The sequence below is a fragment of the Topomyia yanbarensis genome, chromosome 2 (assembly GCF_030247195.1).
Source record: "Topomyia yanbarensis strain Yona2022 chromosome 2, ASM3024719v1, whole genome shotgun sequence".
Lineage (NCBI taxonomy): Eukaryota > Metazoa > Arthropoda > Insecta > Diptera > Culicidae > Topomyia > Topomyia yanbarensis.
The window spans coordinates 416,831,876-416,855,927 of record NC_080671.1 but is presented as its reverse complement, the minus strand read 5'-3'; the positions used below and the strand labels follow the sequence as shown (position 1 = coordinate 416,855,927).

The following is a 24,052-nucleotide window of genomic DNA, read 5'->3' as shown; positions in this document are numbered from 1 at the left end:
CTTTGGCTTAACACAGGCCATATGAGGAGAGTGACGACAACTATCAAAAATGGAGCAATGATTATTTGTCAGTGCCATGTAATTTGAAAGGTCCTTTGTTCATCACTATCACTGACAGATAATCAGGACAGTTTGTCTTCACTCTCTTTACATGCACTCTTGGCAAAACTAATTGTTGGAGACAACTAAACTGGCACAATGGCATCTCTGCCTTACCATCCGCCACTCTCTGCGCTAGGCTCTAATGACAGCTTTGATGTCAAGTCGAAGTATCGTCATAAGCGGAAACCACTTTTAATCAGCCATCAGTCAGTCAGATCCAGTCTTTTTATTTGTTAACGAGAAGATTAATGACCTGCCCGCGAACCAGGTTACAACAGTGGCGACGAGTATATTAGAAGATAGTAGGTGAATTTTCGATTCACGGAAAGTAACCTCAAAATTCCGTCACACCCACGTAAGAAACGGAGAAGAAGCGTGGAGAATGGTCAAATTCCACATGACAATGACCGGGAGCAGATCCCACCGCTAACAGATCAGCTCATCGTGCAGTCCATGAACATGATGCAGCAACAGCAACTTCGACACCCGCAGCTAAGAGCACAATTTTTCTCAGCGACAGCAGAAAAACGACAAGCATGTTTTCGGAGTGCAGTTTAATCTATCCACGTACAAGTACCCCTTAAGCCAGAGAAAATTCTTGATTCCCACACAGGCAACGTGAAGGAAGTTCGCTACTACGCTGAAAATAGCGTTCCATTTGCGGTTTAGTACAAGATTTGTTCGAGAAAGATGCCTGAACAAGAAGGGAAATTAAGATTACTGCTACGAAACTTGGGCGCAGTTGTATATGAAAGGTAGGTATGTTTCTTTTATTCTACCGAAACTTCCGGAAGAATACACATTTGCCCAATCTGTAGCGAAGCTAAAAAATTTGTTTGGGTTGAAAGAATCGATAATAGGCAAGCGGTATAGAACGCTACAAATCGCCAAACACCCAACTGAAGACCATATTGCTTTCGCTTGCCATGTTAATGAAGCCTACGATGAGTTTGAGCTGGGAAAGTTATCGAAAAAGCAGTTTAAGTGCTTGAGCTACGTTTGCGGACTGAAATCAAAAAGCGTCACAGAAACCCGTACGCGGCTGCTCTCCAGGATTGATGAAAATAATGACGTCACGTTGGAGCAATTAGCGGAAGAATGCCAGCGTCTCCTCAACATCAAACATGACAACGCTTCGATCGAGTCAGTCACATGTTTCGGTCAAGTGAACTGCTGTCAATGCTGTACCTTCGAAAACTACAAATGTTCCGAATACAAGCAGTTTGAGCATCGCGAAGATTACTGCAACAGTTTAAAATAGTCACAGTCACAACGTTTATCGAGAAGGGACAAGCTTATGGTGGCAGTCTATTTTCTGACCTCGCAAAAAGCAGAAGCAAAAAAATTGCTACGCTATAGCAGGCTATAGACACCAGTGAATCAAGCCAGATTTTGTTTTATATCAGTGCACAAACAAATTGTATCGTTGCGCCCGGCTGTGGAGTGAAATGAGCTTGCCAAATGAAACAAAAGTGCACGTGCTATGGGATAACACGATTTCGACCAACTTTAATAAAACTAGTGTTAGACCCACAGTTCAGGAAGTGGAAAAGTTAGTTAAGGTTAAAATGGAGCTTAATCTCGCTGAAATTACGTACATTCAGCTGCACCACGTTGAAAAATTGAGTTTTGATCACGTTTAGAAGTTTAGCACAGGCAGTGAACTTCATTGCAAAGAGCAACATTCAACACGAAATCGAATTTAATAACAGCAGAATCAAGAATTTAATAACACCAGAATCCCCGTGCATATGGAAAACGACATGGTGGACGTGCGTATCCATGATTTGGCCCCGCGCACTAGGGAAGATTACATCAAACGAATCATGTCGCAATATGGAGAAGTAGAATCTATTACGAATGACACCCGAAGAAATTTTTTCACCGGCATTCCCAACGACGTTCGTATTGTTAGGATGCGAGTGACTAAACCAATACCTTCTTACACATATCCCGGGCAGACCCCAACATGCCAATTCTATAACCATACAGCCCACTACGGAAAAACATGCGCCGAAGCATCTAGTCAAAACTCATCTACTACAGCCAACTCTAACAAGCAGCCACCGACACTTTCAGATAAACCAAAAACAACGATCCAATTCAATATAAATTCTTCAAAAGGGCTAATAAGATTTTTGTAAACAAACATATTTCGCTCATTATTCCGCTGTCGAGTTGAATTTCATGAAAGATACACATGAATCAACATCTTTACCCTTGGTAGAATCAATTTCAAATGTCATCAGTGTTGAAATCATAACAAATTAAGAGCAATCAGCAAAACAAAAGTTTGTTTACAAATCTTAGCCCTATTCAATAGTTGATATGAAATTAACCAATAATGCAGGTACAAGGACCACGACAACCGCTCCTAAACCAACAACTAGCATCGCCAATAAAGAAGCAAATACCGATGAAGACGGTTTTACAACAGCGACCCGTAAGAACAAGAAATAAAAAAGAACCTCTGATCGTGAACAACAAGAAAGCAGTACCGGGGCCCTATTCTCACAGTCACGTCACCTAGTGACTAGAAGAAAAATCCCCTCTAGTCACTAAGTGACGCTTCACTGCCACGGCTCAGTTGTGCTAACGCATTGAGCCGTTTCAAAAAAAAAAAAAGAAAAGCTTTTGGTGGCAAACAAGATGGTCGTTATTAATGTGTGCAACGTTCAGAAACGAAGGACGTTCGTTTCCCCGCATTTTCGTCCTCAGTTGGACACGGCTTCCGATATTATCGTAATCAGCAAGCAGATCTGAAAGAAAATCGGCAGTCAAGGTTGTCACCAGCAACAGCAATAGTCAAGGCAGCATCTGGAAATATTTTACCACTTGACAGTGAATTTAACCATGTCATCACCATCGACGAAAATACACAGGCAAATTATTCGTGTAAACGAGAAATAACTGACGTTCCTCGAATCTGATTTAGTCGATTGTTTCGATTTGTGATTCATACCATACCTATGGATACTTGTACTGTCATGCTACAACCCGTCCATCAGGAAAAGTTTCAAAGTTACTTACTTAAAAGTGTTCAGCAAAAAGCTCGGGTAGTGCAACCGTACTAAAGTTAAGTTTGAGGCAAAAGAACAGTGTAAGCCTGGTTTTGTGTGATGCGTCCGGTGGCGTATGCAATGTATAGTGCAGTCGGCCAGGAACTGGACCGGTTAGAATAACTCCACATCATCACATCGGTTGATTACTCGAAATGGGCTGCGCCAATCGTCATGGTCCGCTTTGCAGCCTCATCAGTATTCTTGCCACTTTTGGAACACATTTTTGCAAAGCTGTACAGTTTTCAGCCAGATTGAACGCTTTTTTGCAGGTTTCGTCGTTTTACGACGAACAGTACCGTCATTTCCTGACAGTTAACCTGCACCATAGTCTCTACCGCTAAACCGCCTTTCACCTGGTGTAAAGGTAGCACCCGGTGCTTTTTAGCAGCCTATAGATACCATGTTATGTCAAGTTTCAGCTGGCTCACCACAACATGGAGATAGTGCTAGGTAGCAGCCCAAAAAACATCCAGGGTATTGTGATCAACGTTATCAACACTCAATTCCGTCGATGCGTGCGCTGGATCGCCGGATCGGCCTCGACATCCTACCGGGTAGCTCGTGAGTAGGATAGATCCGCCGCCGGGGACTAGATCGAGTAGACCGCGTCGAACAGCCAGCAGCGGGTCTTTGGAACGCCAGTGAACCGGAAGCTACGCTCTAACCGGAATCACTGGACAGACTTCAATACCTACCGACTGGTCCGTTGAGTAGGTTTGGACCACCGCCGGGGACTAGATCGAGTAGATCGGGACGAAGCGGGGAGCTAAATGGCTCACGGAAACGAACCTCAATGTATGGAGAAATATGCCGCATAGGAAATCACAGAAGTAGGGTAGATTCACCGCAGTGGACTATCCGATTATATCGTGACCAAAATGGTAGAAAATTGGCTCCCGAAACGGACACCGGTGCCGAGAGAAATTTCGCTGCCAGGGATGTTTCAGTTGGAGTAGGACGAGTTCAGCGCTGAGACACAAGAGGAGCAAGACCGCAATCTGGAAGCAGTTCTTCAGCGCATTCCGGAATTCGGCTTTACCATTAAGGCGATAAGTGCAACAGATTCGCTATTTGGGCTATATATTCGATCGTCTAGCATTGCTACCTGATCTAGTTAAATCGAGGCAGTCTCCAAGCTACTTTCTCCTACTGACGTTTCAAGTGTTCGTTCTTTTATTTCGGGTGATCAATTATTACGGCAAGTTTGTGCTCAACATGCGGCCGTTGAGCGGTCGACAACTGACTGAAGTCGACAACTAACAAACGTCGGAGTCAAAGTTCGTCTGGAATCCGGAGTGCCAGCAACCGTTCGAGCGATTAAAGTAGGTTTTCTACACGAGACTTCACAGTACGATCCAAAGCAAGAGATTATTGTATCGGCTAATGCATCATCCGTTAAACTCGGAGCAACCATCAGTTACCCGTCCATCAAGGTTGTTCAGCATGCTTCCAGAGCACTCAAGATAGCGGTGCAGCCTACAGCCGGCCCGATCGCGAATATTTAGCAATCATCTTTGCAGTCACCAAAGACCGGCTGAAACATGGAATGAATCGGTTATGGAAGACAAAGAGAAAACAACCAAAATGATTGAAACAGAATGGAGAGAATTAGCAAAAAACAAAATGGAAACAAAAAAAGTAGAGGAAATATATAACAGAATAGGTAGCGAAGAAGAATCAACATCTGAAATAGAAAATTGAATAAATAAAATTGATTGGATAAATTGAATCACACAAAGAAACAAAATAGCAATTTAAATTAATTAATTGGAAATACGAAAAAGACAGAAACAAAAATAAATACAATATGAAAAAGACAATATGGCAAAAATAGAAATGGAATTATAACGCAATGAGGAAAGGAGGATCTTAAATTAAAATCAATATACGGAAATCATGTATATAAAATTAAAGCAAATGATATACTAAATACGCGTCAATTTCTTGAACACGCATTCGTGACAAGGAATCGAAAGTTTGATTATAATACTGGTATGATTGTGGTACACGTATTTAGCGAGGTTTGCCGACGGGAAAATGGCCTCGGAATGTACCGCTAGGACTTTGTCATTCTGAAATGGGTCATTGGAAAATCGGTAGATCTAACACCTACTACATCCCGAGATTAAATTATTTGCAAGCGGTGAATGGACCAAATGCAGAAAACTTTTTTCATACTACTACTACCGGCCAGTAGGATCTAGAAAGTTGACACACACATACACGACAGTTGGCCTCCATCAATAGTTGTTGATCCGGAGCCTACGCGATTTCACTACAGGAAGGATTCACTTACTGTGGTTAATGGATGTATTCTGTTTACTGAACGATTCGTTATTCCATCGCAGCATCGAACATGGTGCTTGGACCAGATTCATCGTGGACATCTGGGCATGTAGCGGATGAAAGCAATCGGCAGAAGCTACGTCTACTGACCCTCCACAAATGATGACTTTGTTGGTTCCGTGAAGACGTGTCCAGGGATGCCAACGGTACCGATAAACTACATTTTTTTCGGTATATTTACATTTGCACAAGCCGTACAGCCCGCTACAGCGACGTATCACTACAGAACGGTAGCCAAACCGAGTACATTTACCCGTACAGCAGTTGAATACATTTTTGTTTTGCTGCTGTACTCCGACTGCTCGGTGAGAGTGTGGCGTAGTAAAGTTTGTTCTCTCGCTTTGTACATTTTTCTCTACATAGTCAAAGGGAGAGGCCCGCATACGAAAGCGTTGATGCCGGCCGTGGCGTAAATGAGCCGCATTCATTGTCGTCATTTTTGAATAAAAATATTAAAAAGATTGAAAATATTAAAAAATGTAAAATAAGGAAAGAGAAGCTGTACCGCCCGCGTCTGGTGGCTGTACTGGGAACAGTAGTTTTTTGTCATGTTACTGCTTTGCACACAGGCAGCCGAACAGCGGTGGGCGTCCTGCACTAGCGAATGACAGCAGCATCGAGAGAGAGAAATGAGAATGTAGGCAGAAAAATTACAGCCGCAGAAAAGGTAGGCATTTTGCATCCTTGGACGTGTCAGCATTTCGCATCCGTTTTCAGGCCCCCTCCTTGCGCTGCTTCTGTAGCGTGGTCGAAAACAGCGCATTCTCGTTGATTTTGCCGTTCCTATCGAAGGCGAATATTTCCTCATCTGTGTGGACTCGTACTCCAAGTGACCGGAGGTTGTCCAAACCAGAAGAATCACCTCTACGGCTACAATAAGCATCCTGCGTGGACTTGGTAGGCCAGTGACTATCGTGTCCGACAACGGTACCTAATCTACGACCGCGGAATTGGCTGAGTTTTGCGCTATCAACGGCATCGAGCAGATCACAACAACCTACTTTCATTCACAATATAACGGCCAAGCTGAGCATTTTATAGACACATTCAAAAGGGCCGCCAACAAGAATCCAAGAGAGGAGAGGACCAATTACTGATGCACTGTATACCTTCTTGCTCGCATATGGAAGCAAACCTAACAGTTCGACTCCTGTGTAATGTTCGGTCGCTCCGAGCTTATGTCGAACTACTTGGGCCGCCCCATGAGACAGTGCCGGAGCCAATCGAGAAGAAGCAAAGTCAGTTCAGATTTTTTAGTCGAAATGATCCAGTATTTGCTAAATTGTATACAAGAAACAGTTGGAAATAATCTCCAGGTGTGATCGTCGAAAGAATCGGTGACGTGATGTACAAAATCTGGATGGAGGACCGTCTAGTGCTACGTCGTTCACAGATCAATCAACTACGTAGTCGAACTGGAACCGGATCAACCACTAGCACAGTAGAACAGTAAGCCAGATATGCTCAGCTGCCTTTGGACATTCTGTTGGACGTTTAAAACAGTTTGACAATGTGCATAGTCAACGCCTCATTTTGATAGCTGCCTGAATCGGTGGCTAGTTCGTCACTTTCTTCACTGTCTTCGTAATCACGTGCAACATCTTCCGCATTTGAGTTAGCGATTGAAGCAAAGCCGGTGGCAACACAATCACGCCGAACATCTAGAGCCTGAAGATCGCCGTAGTGGTTTGACCAGTACTACTTTTATGAAGAGCGGACTTGTTGGAGACAACTAAACTGGCGCGATGGCAATTCTACCCTGCCATCCGCCACTCTGCGCTAAGCTCTCTGGTGACAGCCTTGCTGTCACTTAGAGATGCCGCCGTAAGCGCAAACCATTTTTAATCAGTCATCAGTCAGTCAGTTTTAAAGTCCGTTTGAGTAAAGACGATGAATCCCTCCAGATATTCTGGATATCCAGAGGGATTCAGCGTCGTTACGTTTGAACACCTGCTCATTATTTAAATCGTTCATAATTAAACTATTTTATGTAGTCTGTACGGGCGTGTGTGCTTTTGTTTGGTAAGGAGACAACTTCCGACCTGCCTCGTGCACAACACTAATTATACGTGTGAGTCTGAAGTTATAAATGTCATGTTCAAAATCTACTTCTTTGCAGACTACGACAATGGGAATTACACCAACACCTCGCGACCTTTCTCCTACCAACCGAATTTGAACAGCCAACGTAGCTTACCCCACAATGGAGGCAACAACAACAACAATAATAACGGCAGCGGCGAGGACGTATGGTTACGTCACAGCGAACTGAGGACATCAGGTAAGCGAAGGTTTCTCTACTCCCCCAAATCTCCCTAAACAAACCCCAAGCAACCGTTCTGTGTTCGTCCACGTGCCCTAAATGTTTCTCATTTCTACGTAACGCAATGTGTCTGCATCTGGGCGTCCCTTATTTTGTCTCATTTCACTATACGTGCGTTTATACCAAACCTCAAACCACCATCACCATTAGATATTCCTCCACCACCTTTACCAGCTACGTCACCGCCGTTGAGTACCTTTTCCCCACTGAAGCCACCATCGGGCTATCAGCACCACCACCATCATCATCAGCAACAACAGCAACAGCAGAAGCAACTGCACGACCAATTTCTCAGGCGGGAACGGGAGCAGGCCAACAACTATGCGGGCAATAGCAACAACAGTTACCTGAAGATGGCCAGTTCCACTGGGCGGGAAAATAACAACAACAATGTATCACGAACCACCTGGCATCAACATTTGCCAACTGCCATGGGTCCCCCGGTCGGAACTAACGGTGGCCTGGAATATCAGCAGATGAACAATGGAAGCAATACCTTCGGTAACAACATCAGCCTGGACGGATACACTTCCGGTTAGATTTCGATCCTACTTTCCCGAGACTTGGTTTACTTCTTTCCGGGTGGACTTCAACTTCGATGGGGGTGATGGGACCTAAAAATCGTTTCCTCATGTACTCACAAGCATTCACATCCTGTTGGTTTTGGGAGTTTTTTCTCTCTTGGGCTGTTCATTCGTGCAAATTTTAACCGCATTACAAGACACATCTACTAATTGAGTGAAGTTTGTTAACTATTAAACATTCGTAAATTTGTAAAACCATATCATACCGTAGTAGCAAGTTATACTGACTAATATAAATTGCCTTTAGAAGGCAGAACTCAAATTCGAAGCGTTCATACAGGTAACGGTCGTGAGATTTATCAACCACATCCTCCATACACTAAAACAAACAAACCCATTTGCAACCGCGAATGATGGCTAGAATTCTTTCAACCTCTTTCAGGCTGGGGTCAATCTCGTCTCGAGTCGACGCGGCCGGCTTCACTGCCAGTAGGTAGCCCGATCGTTCCGCCTCCAGGGGCGAGTGGATCCACCGATATCTCCGGTCTGATTCTTGGCCGTCCACACACGGGCCAATCGGCGGAAAGTTCGAGCGAAAGTGAGGCCAGTTTCATCAAAGGTGGCGGCAGCAGCAAGGACGGCAATGGTAAGGACAAGAAAGGCAGTGCTGTTTTTAGAATGTTCTCCAAGAAAAAGTCCAAGAATCAGAACTAAGGCAGCGTATGCGGAGTTTGGAAGGTCGAAAGTGAAAAACCGGTACCAATTAGTTGGTAGTAAATGTTTAAGCCGGCAGTAATTTGTTTGTAAAATATTAATTTTTTTAACAATATGTATGATTTTTATGGATGATTCACAGTGGAACAGAAGCAACGGCAACTAGTTTTGGAGACACTTGTTCTTAAACGCCCCATTTGTTTGTTTTAGTTTAAGCGCAGAATGTTATTTTATTACACGTATTATCGGTAGCTTATGGGAAACCTTTAAATACCGCTTTAAGTTCAGTAAACTTAAATACTTCTACATACACATAGCAGTTTTTCGAGGATCAGTTGATCAATCACGAATAGCTAGGAATCTTATTTATATTCAGGAAAGTTAAATACAGAATTTTAGCGATAATGTAATATATCGGAAAATAACAAGAGCTGATTCACTGATGCAGCCAATCTTTATACATCAATTTATTATTTTTTGAAGAAATCGTTTGGTCAGGAGAGCAGTAGAGCGGCGCATAGTTTATACATATGTTTACTATCATAGTATCATAATTTTTTGTTATCGTATAAATAGATTTTAGATATGTAATTACAGTTTAATAAAATATTGAAGGATTCTAATTGAAAGCGTTTTTTGGTTTGATTAGAAAAAAAATAATTTTATGATCCGACTATTTGTGCTTACAATTGCACTAACATCAAATACTACGACCTCATAGTTTCCTGTTTTCAGTTGTTTCGGATTAAAAACTCGTCCCTTTTTACTAAGATGTGCTACCAGAAGAAAAAAGTAAATTAGAATACAGCGATTTTTTTTTCCTATTTATTCCGGATTACTTCCACTTATTGCTTATACCTGAACAAACCTACAGTTTCGAAATAATTTTTGGCATACACCACTCTAAGAAAAGAATGTTTAAAAAAATCCAATGAGAGTTCGTCAATAATCCTACAATAAATCACGACAAGGGATCCGTGTTTCACAGTTTCGAGTCATTTTATGTTGAACGTTTTGGTGGGAATGAATAATTGCTTGCCTGTCATTTTAACTCCAGCGTAAATTGATTCGTTTGATTTTCAAAATCCTTTAAAATAGGTATTTAGGTACCTAAATAATTTTACGAGGTTTCAATTCCACATTGTTGAAAATGTTCCGAAAAATCCGCCTAAATGTTCGACGGTTTTCTAAGCACGCAGTTTTGGGTTACTGGTTCACAAACGCTACATAGTTATTGCAGACTTTTAGGCGTTATTCTAAACTGCCTCTCCCAAGTTGTAGCAAAAGACATACGTATATTTTTGGTAGTTCTCTAGACGAGTTACTCGAGTGAAAGACGTATTTTTGTCAAAATAACGTATTTATCATGGACTAAAAAAAGCCGTGCGTGGAAATTGATGTTTCTCTTACCGAATACCATTCTTACGATTGGTGACCATTGCGATCGTTATCACTTTTTTCGTATCGGGCAAATGCTTAGATCACATGTTAGCTCACTTCTGCCGGTATTGTCCAACAATCGAATAAAAAACCCTTTTTTCGCGGAAAAAAAAATTTACAAATTTTATTTCGACTTATTTTCAACATTCCTCATCATCGGTGCAGTATTCCTTCCACCGGGCATCATTCGGATCGCTCATGTCACAGTCGAGCCATCCCTTCTGCTCCAGGTAAGGCGTACACTGAACCGGAATGGACAAAAACTTGCGAACTTTCTGCCGAAGCTGGCGCCAAGTTTCCTGATAGTAATTCTTCCTATCTCGTGCCATCGCTTTGTAGTTGAACCCGTGGGCATCGATGAAGTCGGTAATGGTTTTAACCTGCCCTTTCGGCAGACGGAAACGACTTTCCACGTACTCGTTAGCTTGCTTTTCCAGCTGCTGGCGGACGTGTACTTTTGAACGTTTTTCCTCCGATGGTTTTTTTCTAGGCTTTTCGGTGATGTCCTCCTCGAGGAACCCGTTGACGTATTTGGCAATCTGTAACCGTTCCCGTTTGGCATTCGGCACCGGAATTGCTTTGTTGACATCGAACGCTAGACCCATCTGTCGAATGTTGGTAGTAAGATTCCGGCGCTTATCCAGTGCTTCATTGATTTCTGGGCTGAGTAAACAGTGTTGATAAAATACTATTTATCTATATAAGGAGGGGTGCTTACCATTTACTGGTACCGGTGTTTTTAAGTCTTTTATTCAGTCGTTTACGGTTTTTATTATAGTTGTATTTTTGATTTTTCTTGGTCCTTCTTAATCTTTTCACCATTTTCAATAATTAAACTTAACTATACAATATGATAGAAATAATTACTCCGAATTGAAAATGTACACAAAAAAGTAGCTCACTGCACGTGCTATGATAGCAAATCAGATTATAACAGAGATGCCAGGTACTTTTTTCAAATGTCTGCGATAATAATTTTAAAAGTCTGGGAAGAACAAAAAATGTCAGGAAAGCTAGTGTAACCAAAAGCCTTTATATTCAAAAATCTGCAAATATCTGCAACCAAACTAAGAAATCTGCAAATATCTGCAACCAAACTAAAAAATCTGCAAATATCTGCGTCATCGAAAAAATCTGCAGCTTAAATTAAAAGTCTGCCAATTTGCAGACTTGTCTGCAAATCTGGCATCTCTGGATTATAAACAAAAAAGTCACTGACAGTGTTTGTCGTACACTCTAAATATAAATGCCATACCGTTGAGGGGAATGACACCATATAATAACTCAAAATGCTTCATTGGAAACGCACCTCACGTTTTTTATGTGGCATTTTTTGTCATTGAGATATCTGACGTTTAAAATACGCAATCTCGCATTTTTATACTACCGCCTTCCCCTCAGGCACAGAAGCGGGTTTATAAGATTTTATGGTCACCGCAACATATTTATTTCAAGGACTTGTTGACTTTTCTCGGTGAAAATGAAAACTCCAAATTTTCCCATTACCACACGTAACGTTTCGGCTTACTGCTCTTCAGCCATCGTCGGACGCCTACAAACATTTATTTAGCATTAACGTTAACATCAATTTGTTCACAAAAAATTACAAAGCTAGCATTCACAAATTAAACACAATTTACAATTAACTCACATAAACTTATATCACGCATCTCCATTCACTCTCGTTCACTCTCCACCGCTAGGCGGGCGATCACTCTTCGACTGTCTGCGTTCCTCGCTATTCAAATACTGTCGAAGCTTGGTGACCAGACCGTCGTATGTTGTGCAGAACGTTCCACATTCTCTTTGTAGGTTCACCGTTTTTTCCTCGCGCCGAGAATTTTGATGTGAAACATCCCTATTCGCATAAATGCAACACGGCAATTGCACTCGTAGATCGAGCAGTTAAGCTCTCCGACTGTAAAAACCGACCAGCGGCAATCGAAACAGCCAAAAAGATATTGCGAATAAACCATTACCCCTACTGGTTTGTTCGCAAAATTCTGAAAGATCGGGTCCATAAACACTATAATAGCCTACAGCAGAATAAAGATGCGACTGCTGAAATGGCATATGTAGCTGTGCCATACGTCCCGGGACTCAGTGAAAAACTAGAGAAAATTCTGAGAAAACACGACACAAAACTTGCTTTCAAGCCAAAAGATAAAATAAAAAACAGAATTTTCTCCAAACTGAAAGACCCGATCCCACCAGGGAAACAGAAGAACGTGGTGTATTCGATTCCGTGTGGAACAGGCGATGGCAAAACGTATGTAGGACAAACGGGGAGAAGGCTGGAACCGAGAGTAGCGGAGCACAAGAACGACGCGAAGAAAAAAGATGCGAAAACTGGTTTAGCCCAACACACATTGCAAGAAGGACACATCTTCGATTTCGACAACACCCGGATACTGGAACGAATCGAAAACCAGGAGAGCAGACTAACTGCAGAGATGTTTCACATCAAGATTCTCGGCGGGTTGTTTGCCTCCCAATTCGCCGTGTAAAAGTCTTGTTTTCGTCCCAAGCACAATACCAACCCAGCTGGATAAGTCTATATGGCCACCTGAATAGAAATGTATAGCGGAATTAAATCTATTTTTATTGTTACATTACAATGAAAAAGGATGTAAATGTAAAATTAGATGTTTTGGGAAATGTACAATGAAAATACAATCAATTTTGTTGTTTTTATACTCAATTTTACTGTAAAACTGATTTTTGACGTAGGACTACGTCTTTGTTTTCGATATAGGGGTGCACGTTGCAAATTCTACAAAAATGGCATGTAACGAAAAGTGGTCCAATTTTAAACGCATATATAAAGTCAAAATATCGCGCATTTACACACAGGAGATAGCGCTTCTCTAGTCCAGCACGACAGATTTGTGTAGCTAGCGCGCTACGCTTCTATGAATGATGTCATCATCGGCTGTTTAAACGGACGGATTTCGCCGGACCAGCTCAGTTGCCTGTTGAGCGGCAGACGAAGCAGGTCACTGCGTTGTGTATTTTCACAGCCAGTGTAGCTGAGTTAGAAGTTCGTTACACTGCCTGTGGAGGTACGCTACCCAGTGAATGCGACTGTGCTTGGCGTTCAAACACTATGCTATCTTTTGTGTTGTGCTCGTTTCCAGCACACTTTTATGTATAATTATTCGTACACAAACTAGTTTGTATATGCGAGCTCCATTTGCAATCACGGCTAACATAGTGTCGTGGTATTATTTGTCTCTTTCGCTCTACCCATCATCATCAGCGTTGATTCATTTTGCTTTGTGCGCTTGGGTTTAATGTTTGAGGCGAATGTGTAGGTAGGTAGATCTAATTTGTTACTAAATTGCACAACGAAAGTTTATGATTTACGTTCGATCAATTCATTGATTCATTTCCCCTTCACGTGATTCATTTTCACTCAGCCTATAGTATTTTGATTCTACTACCCAGTTAAGCTCAGCCGGAAATGAACCGGAATTCTGGCTGGTTCCAGTTCGTATTCCGGCTCCAGTGACACAACCGATTCTAGTTAGAATCGGTTGTTGCACTGGAGCCGGAATACGAACTGGAACCAGCCAGAATTCCAGTTCATTTCCGGCTGAACTTTACTGGGTAATAGGTACATACTACAAAGCCTATTTATGAATGAATACACTGCCACTAGAAAAACCGTTGCAAAAACGCATCTTGTCCACATATAAAATTGTTTTCAATTCTTGTATATTTATAGTTTCGATATATGATTAAGACCACTGGATTCGCTATATTTGTATGCGTATTTTAGGAAAGTTACAATAATGGTAAAATATAACTAGAATGCTTGGTCTATACATGAAATGTGATTATATTGTCTAAAATTTGATTTTTCTTCACTGTTCAGGGTTTTTTACCACACACAATCGAAAAGTTTTTACAAGCTAATCTTATGCTATAAAGATTTAGTTCCCGATATTAGTTCGGTCAGAGTTTTCTGTCTTCTTTCTTCAGATCTTCTTAAATAAGTTTAATCGGATTCAATCACCTACTACAAATGAAAGGACCTGATAACCAAGAAGGTTTGGTTCAATATGTAATATTCGATGTTGATTGGTTGTGATTAAACCATACGTAAGAAATACATTTGATTTATTATTACTATAAATGTACTAAGAAAATAAATATTTTACATTAAGTAGTATAGTCCTACGTCTACAGCTCGTGCAACCCCATAGGGCTGCCCCTTGTACTTTTACATCGAAAAAGGGGGTCGTTAAGGGATGTAATAATGAAAAAATCTCGACAAACATACCATTACGGCGCACAGTGGCACGACGAGTGACAAAACCCCGAAAATCAATGTCTTGTAATTCTTTTGTAAATATTTATTTTATTTTTCTGTCAGTTTGAATAAAGGTATCTCAAAATTTTACTATAATCGGATGAAAAATGAATTTTTAACATGCCGTTGAAGCAAATGATGTCGAGGATTTCTGTTCAATTCAATTCATTAGAATTGTTAGTACCTTGGAATTTCAAATGGCGATATCTCAAGAACTACACAGCCGATTGGAGCAATTTTAAGTTCATTAGAAAGAAGAATGAATATGCTAAACTATAGAGGTGAGATTTTTATGCAAAACTGATTTACGTTTGTTCTACATCGAAAAAACCCAATTGAAAAATTTCATATCATATCAGTAATTTATCTTTATACGTCTTCCAATTTTTGAGATGGTCTCCCATGGGTCACTTATCATGAAACTGACTAAAAATTTAGTGTAGTTTCAAGATATACAGGGTTCATCTTGCGCATTTTTGCGCCGAAGTTGGTATATCCATGTTTTTGAAAATACCCATATGGAGACGCCATGTAGCTCATAAATCTCCTTACAAATTGGTTGCCTAAACAACATCATATTACAGAAAAATGAGTGATTTTTACTAGTTTTGTCAACCATTTCTGCTATCCGATGTGATTGGCTATAATGATTAATGTTCATATTAACCCTTTAACGACCAACGCATTTAAATGGGTTTACATAAAAGTAGTCAAAAAAATTAAATATGGAATTTCAAAACTGATAGCAGAAATGGATTCAGCGACCCAAAATTAGTTAAAACCACAAGTTTTAGCCACAAAGACCAATTTTTATAATTTTGTCACAACTTTGTAGGAATAGGTGCCACTGTGCGGCGTAAAAGCCAACTGTCAAAAATGTGGACAAACCGTTACTCGCCAATCACAGATGTTGATTTTTTCTCTTTCATTAACTGCTGTGAACTGTGTTTTGCTTATAGCGGTTTGTCCGAAATGTCCTTCAAAGAGAATTATGACAGTTGGCTTTTACGCCGTAATCATATGTTTGTCGAGAAATTGTCTTTTTTCCATACATTCTGAAATCAACAAAAAACGATTATTCTGTTGTGGATATTGAAAGTCAAGACGTTGTTTTACAATGTTTTACAACAATTTTGCATGTTGTTTTACATCGGATTTGATTCTCCGAATAAATAACCAGTTAATCCAGTTGAGACAGATGTCTTCCGTTTAATTCCACTATAGAAATAGTTCTATACAGTCGTGATTCGCTGGTTGGGCCACACCTCTGTCCAACTAACTAATTTGATTCGTTAGTTGGACCGACTGACAGATGTCAAAAACTCTCCAAAGGAGATGTTAGTAGTGTAATTGCATCTATTCACATCTTTAATAATTGTCAGATTGATTGTCAAAGTAAATTTGACATAAGATTTTGACATTCAGATGCTTTTTAGTTGGACAATGGTTCAACTAGTGGAGGTCCAACTAAAAAGCGGTCCAGTTAAAAAATGTCCAACCAGCGAATCACGACTGTATAGTGGAATAAGACGGAACACATCTGTGCTATCAGGATTAATTGTGAGACACCACTAAGTCCCTCAAAAAGTTTTGAATTTTGTAAGAAATTATAAAAATAATCTTTATTTTTAAATTTTATTTATTTTTATTACAAGTTTGGATCACAGCGAGGGGCCATCACTAGCAGGTTTGATTGCGTTCAAAATACCCACGTATTTTGAATATAATTAAACTAAATAATGAAACTTATTAAAACTACTTCTGTTGTACTTAATAAGGTACTTAATGTAGATAATGTCGATGTTTGAGTACCGAATGTATTTAAAGTACATATTGGCGGTAAATAAAATATTTTGTGCATTTAAAGTACGAAGGCGCTGTACTGAAAATCTTGCCTGTAATTAAAGCACAGACTAACAGACATAACACTTAAAAACAAAGCTTTGCCCGCTTTAACTTTGAAACTATGGCCCAATGACATATGAACAAGCATATGGGGGATAGACAACTAGTGCAAAATTGTTCTCAAACCTGAGGGGTAACCCACCAGTAATTCCCTCATAGTGTTATGTATGTTCGTCTGTGATTAAAGTACAATAAATTTGACACGCACCTTTTGAAATATTTGCGATCCTTAATGTACTTTATGGTAATGAAAGTAACTAATTAAATGGCACTGCGCCGTATTGAAGATTTTGTGCTTCCCCTCGGATCACAGTCGCTTTATTGGTTACTGAATACTAACATATGTTATTATCCTTTTAAGGTTGCACAGAGAATGCGTAAAATTCGCAAACGAAAAAAGCAGTTTTTTTCCACACCGTATGTCAGATCTTTACAAAAATCAATCAGCAGTACAGTAACAACATTCTACATACGCTGATTGATTTTTATGAAGATCTGACATACGGTGTGGAAAAAAACTGCTTTTTTCGTTTGCGAATTTTACGCATTCTCTGTGCAACCTTAAAAGAATATCCCAAGCTTCTATGCTGTCTTCTATTTTATGCACTTAGGCCGCTTACAGAGTGGCGGCGAGAAGCTGAGCAGGTACTGGCACTGACAGTATAATGCGAGATACGAGAAACCTGCTTGCAGTATATCAAATGGAGCCTGACAGTGTAAAAGCAGGTAGTCGGCGCAGATCTGCTCGGCTTTCACTCTGACATCATACCTTTGGTTTGCAGCAAGCAGGTTTCTCGCATCTCGCATCCTACTGTGAGTACCAGCCCCAGCTCAGCTTCTAAGCACCTTTAGATTCGCTTTTCTCGACGTTTGCGTCTGTTCCTACAAGTCGAAAGCATATGCCAGGCCCTATTCTCGCTATCACCTCACTTGGTTACTAGAGGGGAATTTTTCTTTTTCTAATCACTAGGTGACCGGAGTGTGAGAATAAGACACCTCGTGGAAACGTGCTAACTTTTTCATGTTCTAATACGACACGTGTGCCATTCTTCGGAGACAGAGCAATATCATGTCAGCTGAAAATTCGTAAAATTAAATGTTCGTCACGGCAATATGAAATCATATTTCAATTTACCTTATATGTGTCGCTGATTCCTGATTCTATACGGTATACGTTAGACGGTTATAAAGCTTCCCATCTGTGTTCGCCCTGCGTATTTTACCTATTTATTTTACCTTTACCTTTTTTATTTCGACTATGTTAGTCGCATTTTCTTTTTTTACATTTTAACGACATTCAATTAGCTAGAGATTACTACGTAGGGAATGTTATGAAAATTAGAGCCATAGTACTCAAGTGAGAGCAAAGATGTGAAGTACACAGATCGAAAAACTAGAAGTGGCAGGGTCAGGCTTAATATCTTACGGGCTTAACTTTTGTCTTCTACTGATGAGGGTGGAGCTTAGGCAGCATAACTACGAATCACTCGAGTTCACCAGCATGTCTCTTGGCATAGACAGACTTGTCCATCTTTACCGTGAGAACCGACAAAAGAAGTGTTCAGAGACCGGAACATCAGCTGGCTTTTATATACTCTCGGCGGGAGTCGATAACACCACCCGGATAGAATTTTACAATAGCATTTACCCTACAAACAATCATAAACAATAAATATTATAGTTATTACTGTTTCAACATTGTTCGATGCAAAGTTTTCACAGCAGATTTACAAAAAAAAATCATGTAACAATAAATTTTACTGTTAAGCAAAAAACTGATACGGTAAATTCACATTGAATTTTACTGTTCTCGAGAAAAAAATGAATGGAGAAAAATTGATTTTTTTAATGTTAAGATACATAATCACCCCCCTTTTTTACTGTAAAAGTATTTTCCATTGTAATTTACTGTAAAAACGTTAAAGTTTATTGTTTTTGTATTGTAGCATAACACAAAACTCACTGTAAATTATTGTAAAATTACTGTACTGTCACAGTGAAAATTATGGTTTTGTTACTGTACATTTCTATTCGGGCAAACACTGATCCGGATCAGTGTACGGTTTGCCAGCCTGTAAATAGATAATGTTATACTAAATTACTTATACTTCTTATTTACTATTATATTTATAACACAATTTGTTCCGAAGCGCCATCTGGCGGGCAGATAATCCCCAACCAATAGCACACAAACACGCTCCATCACAAATGCCTACTATGTATAAATTTTGACGGCAAACGGTTAAGCCGTTTGGGAGTTCATAAATCAAATACATTCAAACATTGACATATATATATATATATATATATATATATATATATATATATATATATATATATATATATATATATATATATATATATATATATATATATATATATATATATATATATATATATATATATATATATATATATATATATATATATATATATATATATATATATATATATATATATATATATATATATATATATATATATATATATATATATATATATATATATATATATATATATATATATATATATATATATATATATATATATATATATATATATATATATATATATATATATATATATATATATATATATATATTTACAAAAGTTTTAAAAGCCGGCATACATTCGACGAACCGGACAAACAGAACGTCATGTCAAAAAAATATTAATAAATTAAATACACTAAAAAATGAAGAGTGTCCTTTTTGTGTAAATTCCAAAGGAGTACTGATAAAAAAACGTTAATGCTACCATCAAAACTGCTGTTGGCAGCGATATCTGTTGTAAATGCAATGTTTCTATTATCAATTCCGATGTTCAGTTCTGTCCGGGCAGGGATGTCACATATTTTGGTGAAATGACTGTATAAGAATAATTAAAATCTAGCCAAACATGTCAAATGGTCCTAAGTTCAAATGACAGTTTCTCTTTGTTTACTTTCTCTTTCGCTAATAACTCCGCAGTTTATACGTATATTACTCAACTCTTAGCAGAATAAGCTAGTCGAAATCAGAGTTTTTCGATATATCCTGAAAGAATATTGAAAAGTTTTAAGATGACGCCGTAATAATCGAAAGAGAAAGTAAACAAAGAGTGGCTCTCATTTGCACTTAGGACCATTTGACATGTTTGTCGAGAAATGTCTGTAAAAGTCTGTAGATGGTAGTTTAAATCTTAGTTACATTAGAATGTTGCTTTAAAAATAGATTGAAAATAGAATATCAGAAAGAATTAAGTGAAACTTCAGCTAGTCCAGATCGATAACGGAGTAGCAGCCAGGGGTGGTCGCACAAGCTCAAGCACAAGAATATCAGTTAGAAAGAATTAATCATTTTCGAATACTATTACCACATACTAACAGACATAACACTCGAATACAATGATTCGTCCGCTTTACAGATCATTTAAAATTAAAATAACGACACTGAATCCCTCTAGATAAAGACTCGACACGTCTATCGTTTGTTTACCATTTATCTGCCAGTGTCATTCCAATCGAGCACGAGACCTGTCAATAGCCTTCGTTCCAGAAGGATTTGAAGCGATTTTCTTCGGATTGAGTGCTTTTGACAGATCTCGTGCTCGATTGAAATGACACATACAGAAAAATAATAAGAAAAAGATAGAGATGGCGAGTCTTTATCCAGAAGGATACAGCATCTTTAATTTAAAATATATTTGTAGTTGGAACGGTGGCCGCAATTGCGATGATGGCGCCGCTGACATATGAACAATAATACGGGAGGTTAGAACACTAGTGAAAAACTGATCACAAGCTTGAGTGGTAACACTCTAGCAAATGAGTTTTTGGAACCGTGTATAAAAGGTGGAGCTAGTGTTCAGGAAAAATGACCAGTTCGATACTTTTTCGAAGAATTTCCTTATTGTGTTGTCTGTGGTACTATGTCTGTTAGAAGCAATTCTTTTGCAATCGAAATCACCTGTGGAAATCGGAGCAGTTCGAAAAATAAACACAAACGACGTTCGACACAGAAATGTTTCAAGCCTTCAACTCGATTTTTATTGGCAATTTTTCTCATTTTATATCGGTAATTTATACTCCATTTATGCTTGCGTCTTGCTACATTCATATATTTTTTGTCTGTGATCTTTTTTGTTCTCTATGCGAAGGGTTTGTGTGTGAGTCTATTTTCTGGGGGTTCATAGGTAAAAGGGAGGACAGGCTGGTGTCCTGTACCACATGCACAACATATTTCTTGCTTTACTGGTGCTTCCGGTGGAAATCTGGTCCGGTGGTTAGAGCCCACGTGGAACGATGCTAGTGTGCGTGCCTACGAGAGATGATGCAGGATATTTGCTTCGCGTATGACAGAATGTACCAAGTTTGAAGCTACTGTATTAAGTAGCATGATTTCCCGTTTTCTTTGTTTTTTTGTGAGTGTCTTTTGTATATCAGCTTTTGAAAATTAGATTTTCGGGCAACACATATGTTTTAAACAGGCAAAAACACAGCAGATTCAATATCACAAACAGTTTGTCAAAAAAACAAAATCACTTGGTTTAGTGAGTAAACCTTTGCTCGCTCTTTATTTCCATTGTTATTTCCGCTTCCGATGGTTAACCAAGAACCAAACATGTCTTTTCAAATCATTTTTCTTACTCGTCAACAAATGAACTTAGTCAAATTATTCCAAATCTTTGGTATTATGCTTCCTAATCGATCTTATCATGACCGCGTGGTCGCAAAATTAGTAGTACCAACTAACCTAGCAGTAGTGAGTAGGGGGGACAGAGCGTAGCTGATGATAAGAGGAATAACATACTCGATAGCGAAGGTGGTGATGATGGCAATGTCGGCGAATTGTTGTTGCGGACTGTTTTCCTCTTTCCTGCGAAATGCTTTTCTATGGTGGTAAAATAAATTAGTCTTCTTGGCGGATAATGATGGTGATGGTGACGAGTAATCAGTGTTGTTACTGCTGCCATTATTGAAGGAAAGGACTGATGATAGGGACGATGCAAACAATTGATTGCAACAAGATGTCGGGGATGGTTTTGGAGATGATGATCGCGTTGCTGTTGTTATTTTTGTTGCTGTGGTTCTGTAAGCAAAGTTACCAATAAAATCCTCTATGCACCAGCCGGCCTGAATTTTTCTCTCTGTGTTTTTCATTAAATTATTACGATTATTATTAAATTGTAGTTTATGATTAATATTACTTCTTAAATTATTATTTAATAATAATGGATGATTTCCACTGAAGGCAACCGACTGGATTGCGCACTCAATCAAAATCCGCACACCATCATCATTATTCAATAATAATAATGTTGAGAATTGTTTTGGTTTATTAGTAGTTATAGTAGTGTTGATGTTGTTGCTGCTAGCAGTGCTGTTTGCTGCCGCTACGGTACTCGGGTATTCCGGTGTCTCTAGTTATTTCTTCTTCTGGGCCTTCTCAGCGGCTTTGGTTACTTTACCACCGGTAGCCTCTTTAAAGTTGACCGATTTAATGACACCGACCGCAACGGTTTGACGCATATCGCGCACGGCGAAACGTCCCAGCGGTGGGAACTCCTGGAAACTCTCCACACACAGCGGCTTGCTTGGCACCAGGTTGACGATGGCCGCATCGCCGGACTTGATGGATTTGGGATTCTCCTCGGTGACTTTGCCGGAACGGCGGTCACACTTCTCCTTGATCTCGGCAAACTTGCACGCGATGTGAGCGGTGTGGCAATCCAACACCGGAGTGTAACCGTTGGCAATCTGGCCAGGGTGATTCAGGACAATGACCTGGGGAGAACAGAAGGGATGGTATAATTATTAATTTGATACATTTTCGAAAATACTTATGTAAATCTTTGGACAGTCACAATGCGCCTCCATTCAACAGCTATGGCCTCAGTTTGGCAAGCGACAAAATCAAGGGGCAAATAGGGACGATTCTACTTCGGATTGATAGCATATTTCAAAACATTGATTGAATTTGAGGTTTTGAGTCCATTCTATGATTATAGAATAGCCCCTCAAATGCATAACTTGAGAACGTGACCTTGTGTACTAATTACGCAATCAATTTAGCACTTAAATATACGTCATAAATAGCTCCTTATTTCACTTTTTATATTTTGCGAAATTTTCAATCCCATCGTGTGGCTATTTTTATAATTGATAATTCAAAACTTCTTTAAATGCTCTTAAAAACCTATTCTAGAACTACTCTACTAGAAATAAACTGATATTGCCATTTTTCATCATTTTCCGTTCTTCTTTACGAAAAACAATATGCAGTCTCAGCCCACTGAAGTTTTTCTGACAAGTAACGTTGTAAATGTTAAATTAAAATGAATCCCTTATTTTAGAAAATGCGATAAATGCGTGATGCTTTATTGTTGAAAAAGCCTCTGATATCAACATAAATTAATGATATTTCAATGAAAGTAAATAAAACTGGTTAATTTTTATAACGAATTCAAGAAGTGTACAAAGTAACCCCCAGCTAGTCCACAAAAAATATTTTTGAACGCTATATGAACAACTTTTTTATGTGTGAACCAATTCTGCTCGTATTTGATATAAATAATACATATACGATGACGATAAATCTGTGCTGATATGATACAAACCCATCGATTATTAAAGGATTTATAATTCGTCAAAATTGAAAAATTGTTAAAAAGTGCGCAAAGATACCCCGCACGAAAGTACTGGAAAATCAGTGCAAAGTATTATAGTGACGTCGTAATCATCGAAAGAGAAAGTAAACAAAGAGAGGCTATCAATGTTACTTACGTCCTATTCTAAATTTTCTCCATATTTGTTCGATAATGAAGGTCTATTCTCTGTGGTAAAGTTGTTGATAGTTTTCATAGTTTGTATGCGCTTTGAAAAATCTTTCCTCACTATATATAGAAGCACGTCTGGGACACCCAAATGGCAAACCGTAATACAAAATCCATTATTAGGGGGTGTTCAAGTTTCGTACACAATTGTCTAGCATCATCGATTCAATAGGCGTGAGAAGACCATGCTATTAAAATACAGTGAGTGTAAGCATGGGAGAATGGGCTACGTACCCCGTATTCAACCAGAAAGTTTTTTAGTATAGAAACATATCGATCAAATATAGTTGATTAATGAATCAAATATCAGTGGTACATAGTGGCTTCCAGGTTATACTGAAAAACTGAAGAATCCCTAGTCGCTAACGTTTTAGCGTCGAGCCATAAAACTTTCTAATTTTCTGTCCACTAGGAACCTAATTCAACTAAATAAATACAATACAATTGGCCGATTTATATCTCCAGAACCAGGCGTCTAATCATTAGGCTCTAGTTTGATCTCGAAATT

The 24,052-nt window shown here is 39.2% G+C and overlaps 3 protein-coding genes across 11 annotated transcripts in view; 1 reads left to right on the top strand and 2 right to left on the bottom strand.

Annotated features, from left to right (window-relative positions):
* The window catches only part of LOC131685173 (spectrin beta chain, non-erythrocytic 1), a 418,083-nt gene extending 408,389 nt beyond the window's left edge, over positions 1–9,694 (top strand). For 6 of the 8 annotated variants that reach the window (XM_058968702.1, XM_058968703.1, XM_058968705.1 and 3 more), the window contains 3 exons: positions 7,630–7,791; positions 7,984–8,367; positions 8,800–9,694. In XM_058968702.1, the coding sequence (XP_058824685.1) occupies positions 7,630–7,791; positions 7,984–8,367; positions 8,800–9,071 (818 nt within the window). In that variant the 3' untranslated portion in view covers positions 9,072–9,694. The remainder of the gene's footprint in view (positions 1–7,629; positions 7,792–7,983; positions 8,368–8,799) is intronic. The other 2 variants (XM_058968700.1, XM_058968707.1) reach the window with 2 other exon arrangements.
* An 899-nt stretch (positions 9,695–10,593) lies between these two features.
* Positions 10,594–11,424, bottom strand: LOC131685183 (nucleolar protein 16). The gene is made up of 2 exons (XM_058968722.1): positions 11,230–11,424; positions 10,594–11,174 (listed from the first exon to the last, which is right to left on the bottom strand). Exons 1-2 carry the CDS (start codon positions 11,331–11,333, stop codon positions 10,652–10,654), a joined length of 627 nt encoding a protein of 208 aa, XP_058824705.1. The 5' UTR covers positions 11,334–11,424; the 3' UTR covers positions 10,594–10,651.
* A 9,296-nt stretch (positions 11,425–20,720) lies between these two features.
* LOC131685175 (elongation factor 1-alpha 2) overlaps positions 20,721–24,052 on the bottom strand; it is a 43,042-nt gene continuing 39,710 nt past the window's right edge. For both annotated transcript variants that reach the window (XM_058968710.1, XM_058968711.1), the window contains exon 4: positions 20,721–22,495. In XM_058968710.1, coding sequence (XP_058824693.1) covers positions 22,136–22,495 — 360 coding nt within the window. In that variant the 3' untranslated portion in view covers positions 20,721–22,135. The remainder of the gene's footprint in view (positions 22,496–24,052) is intronic.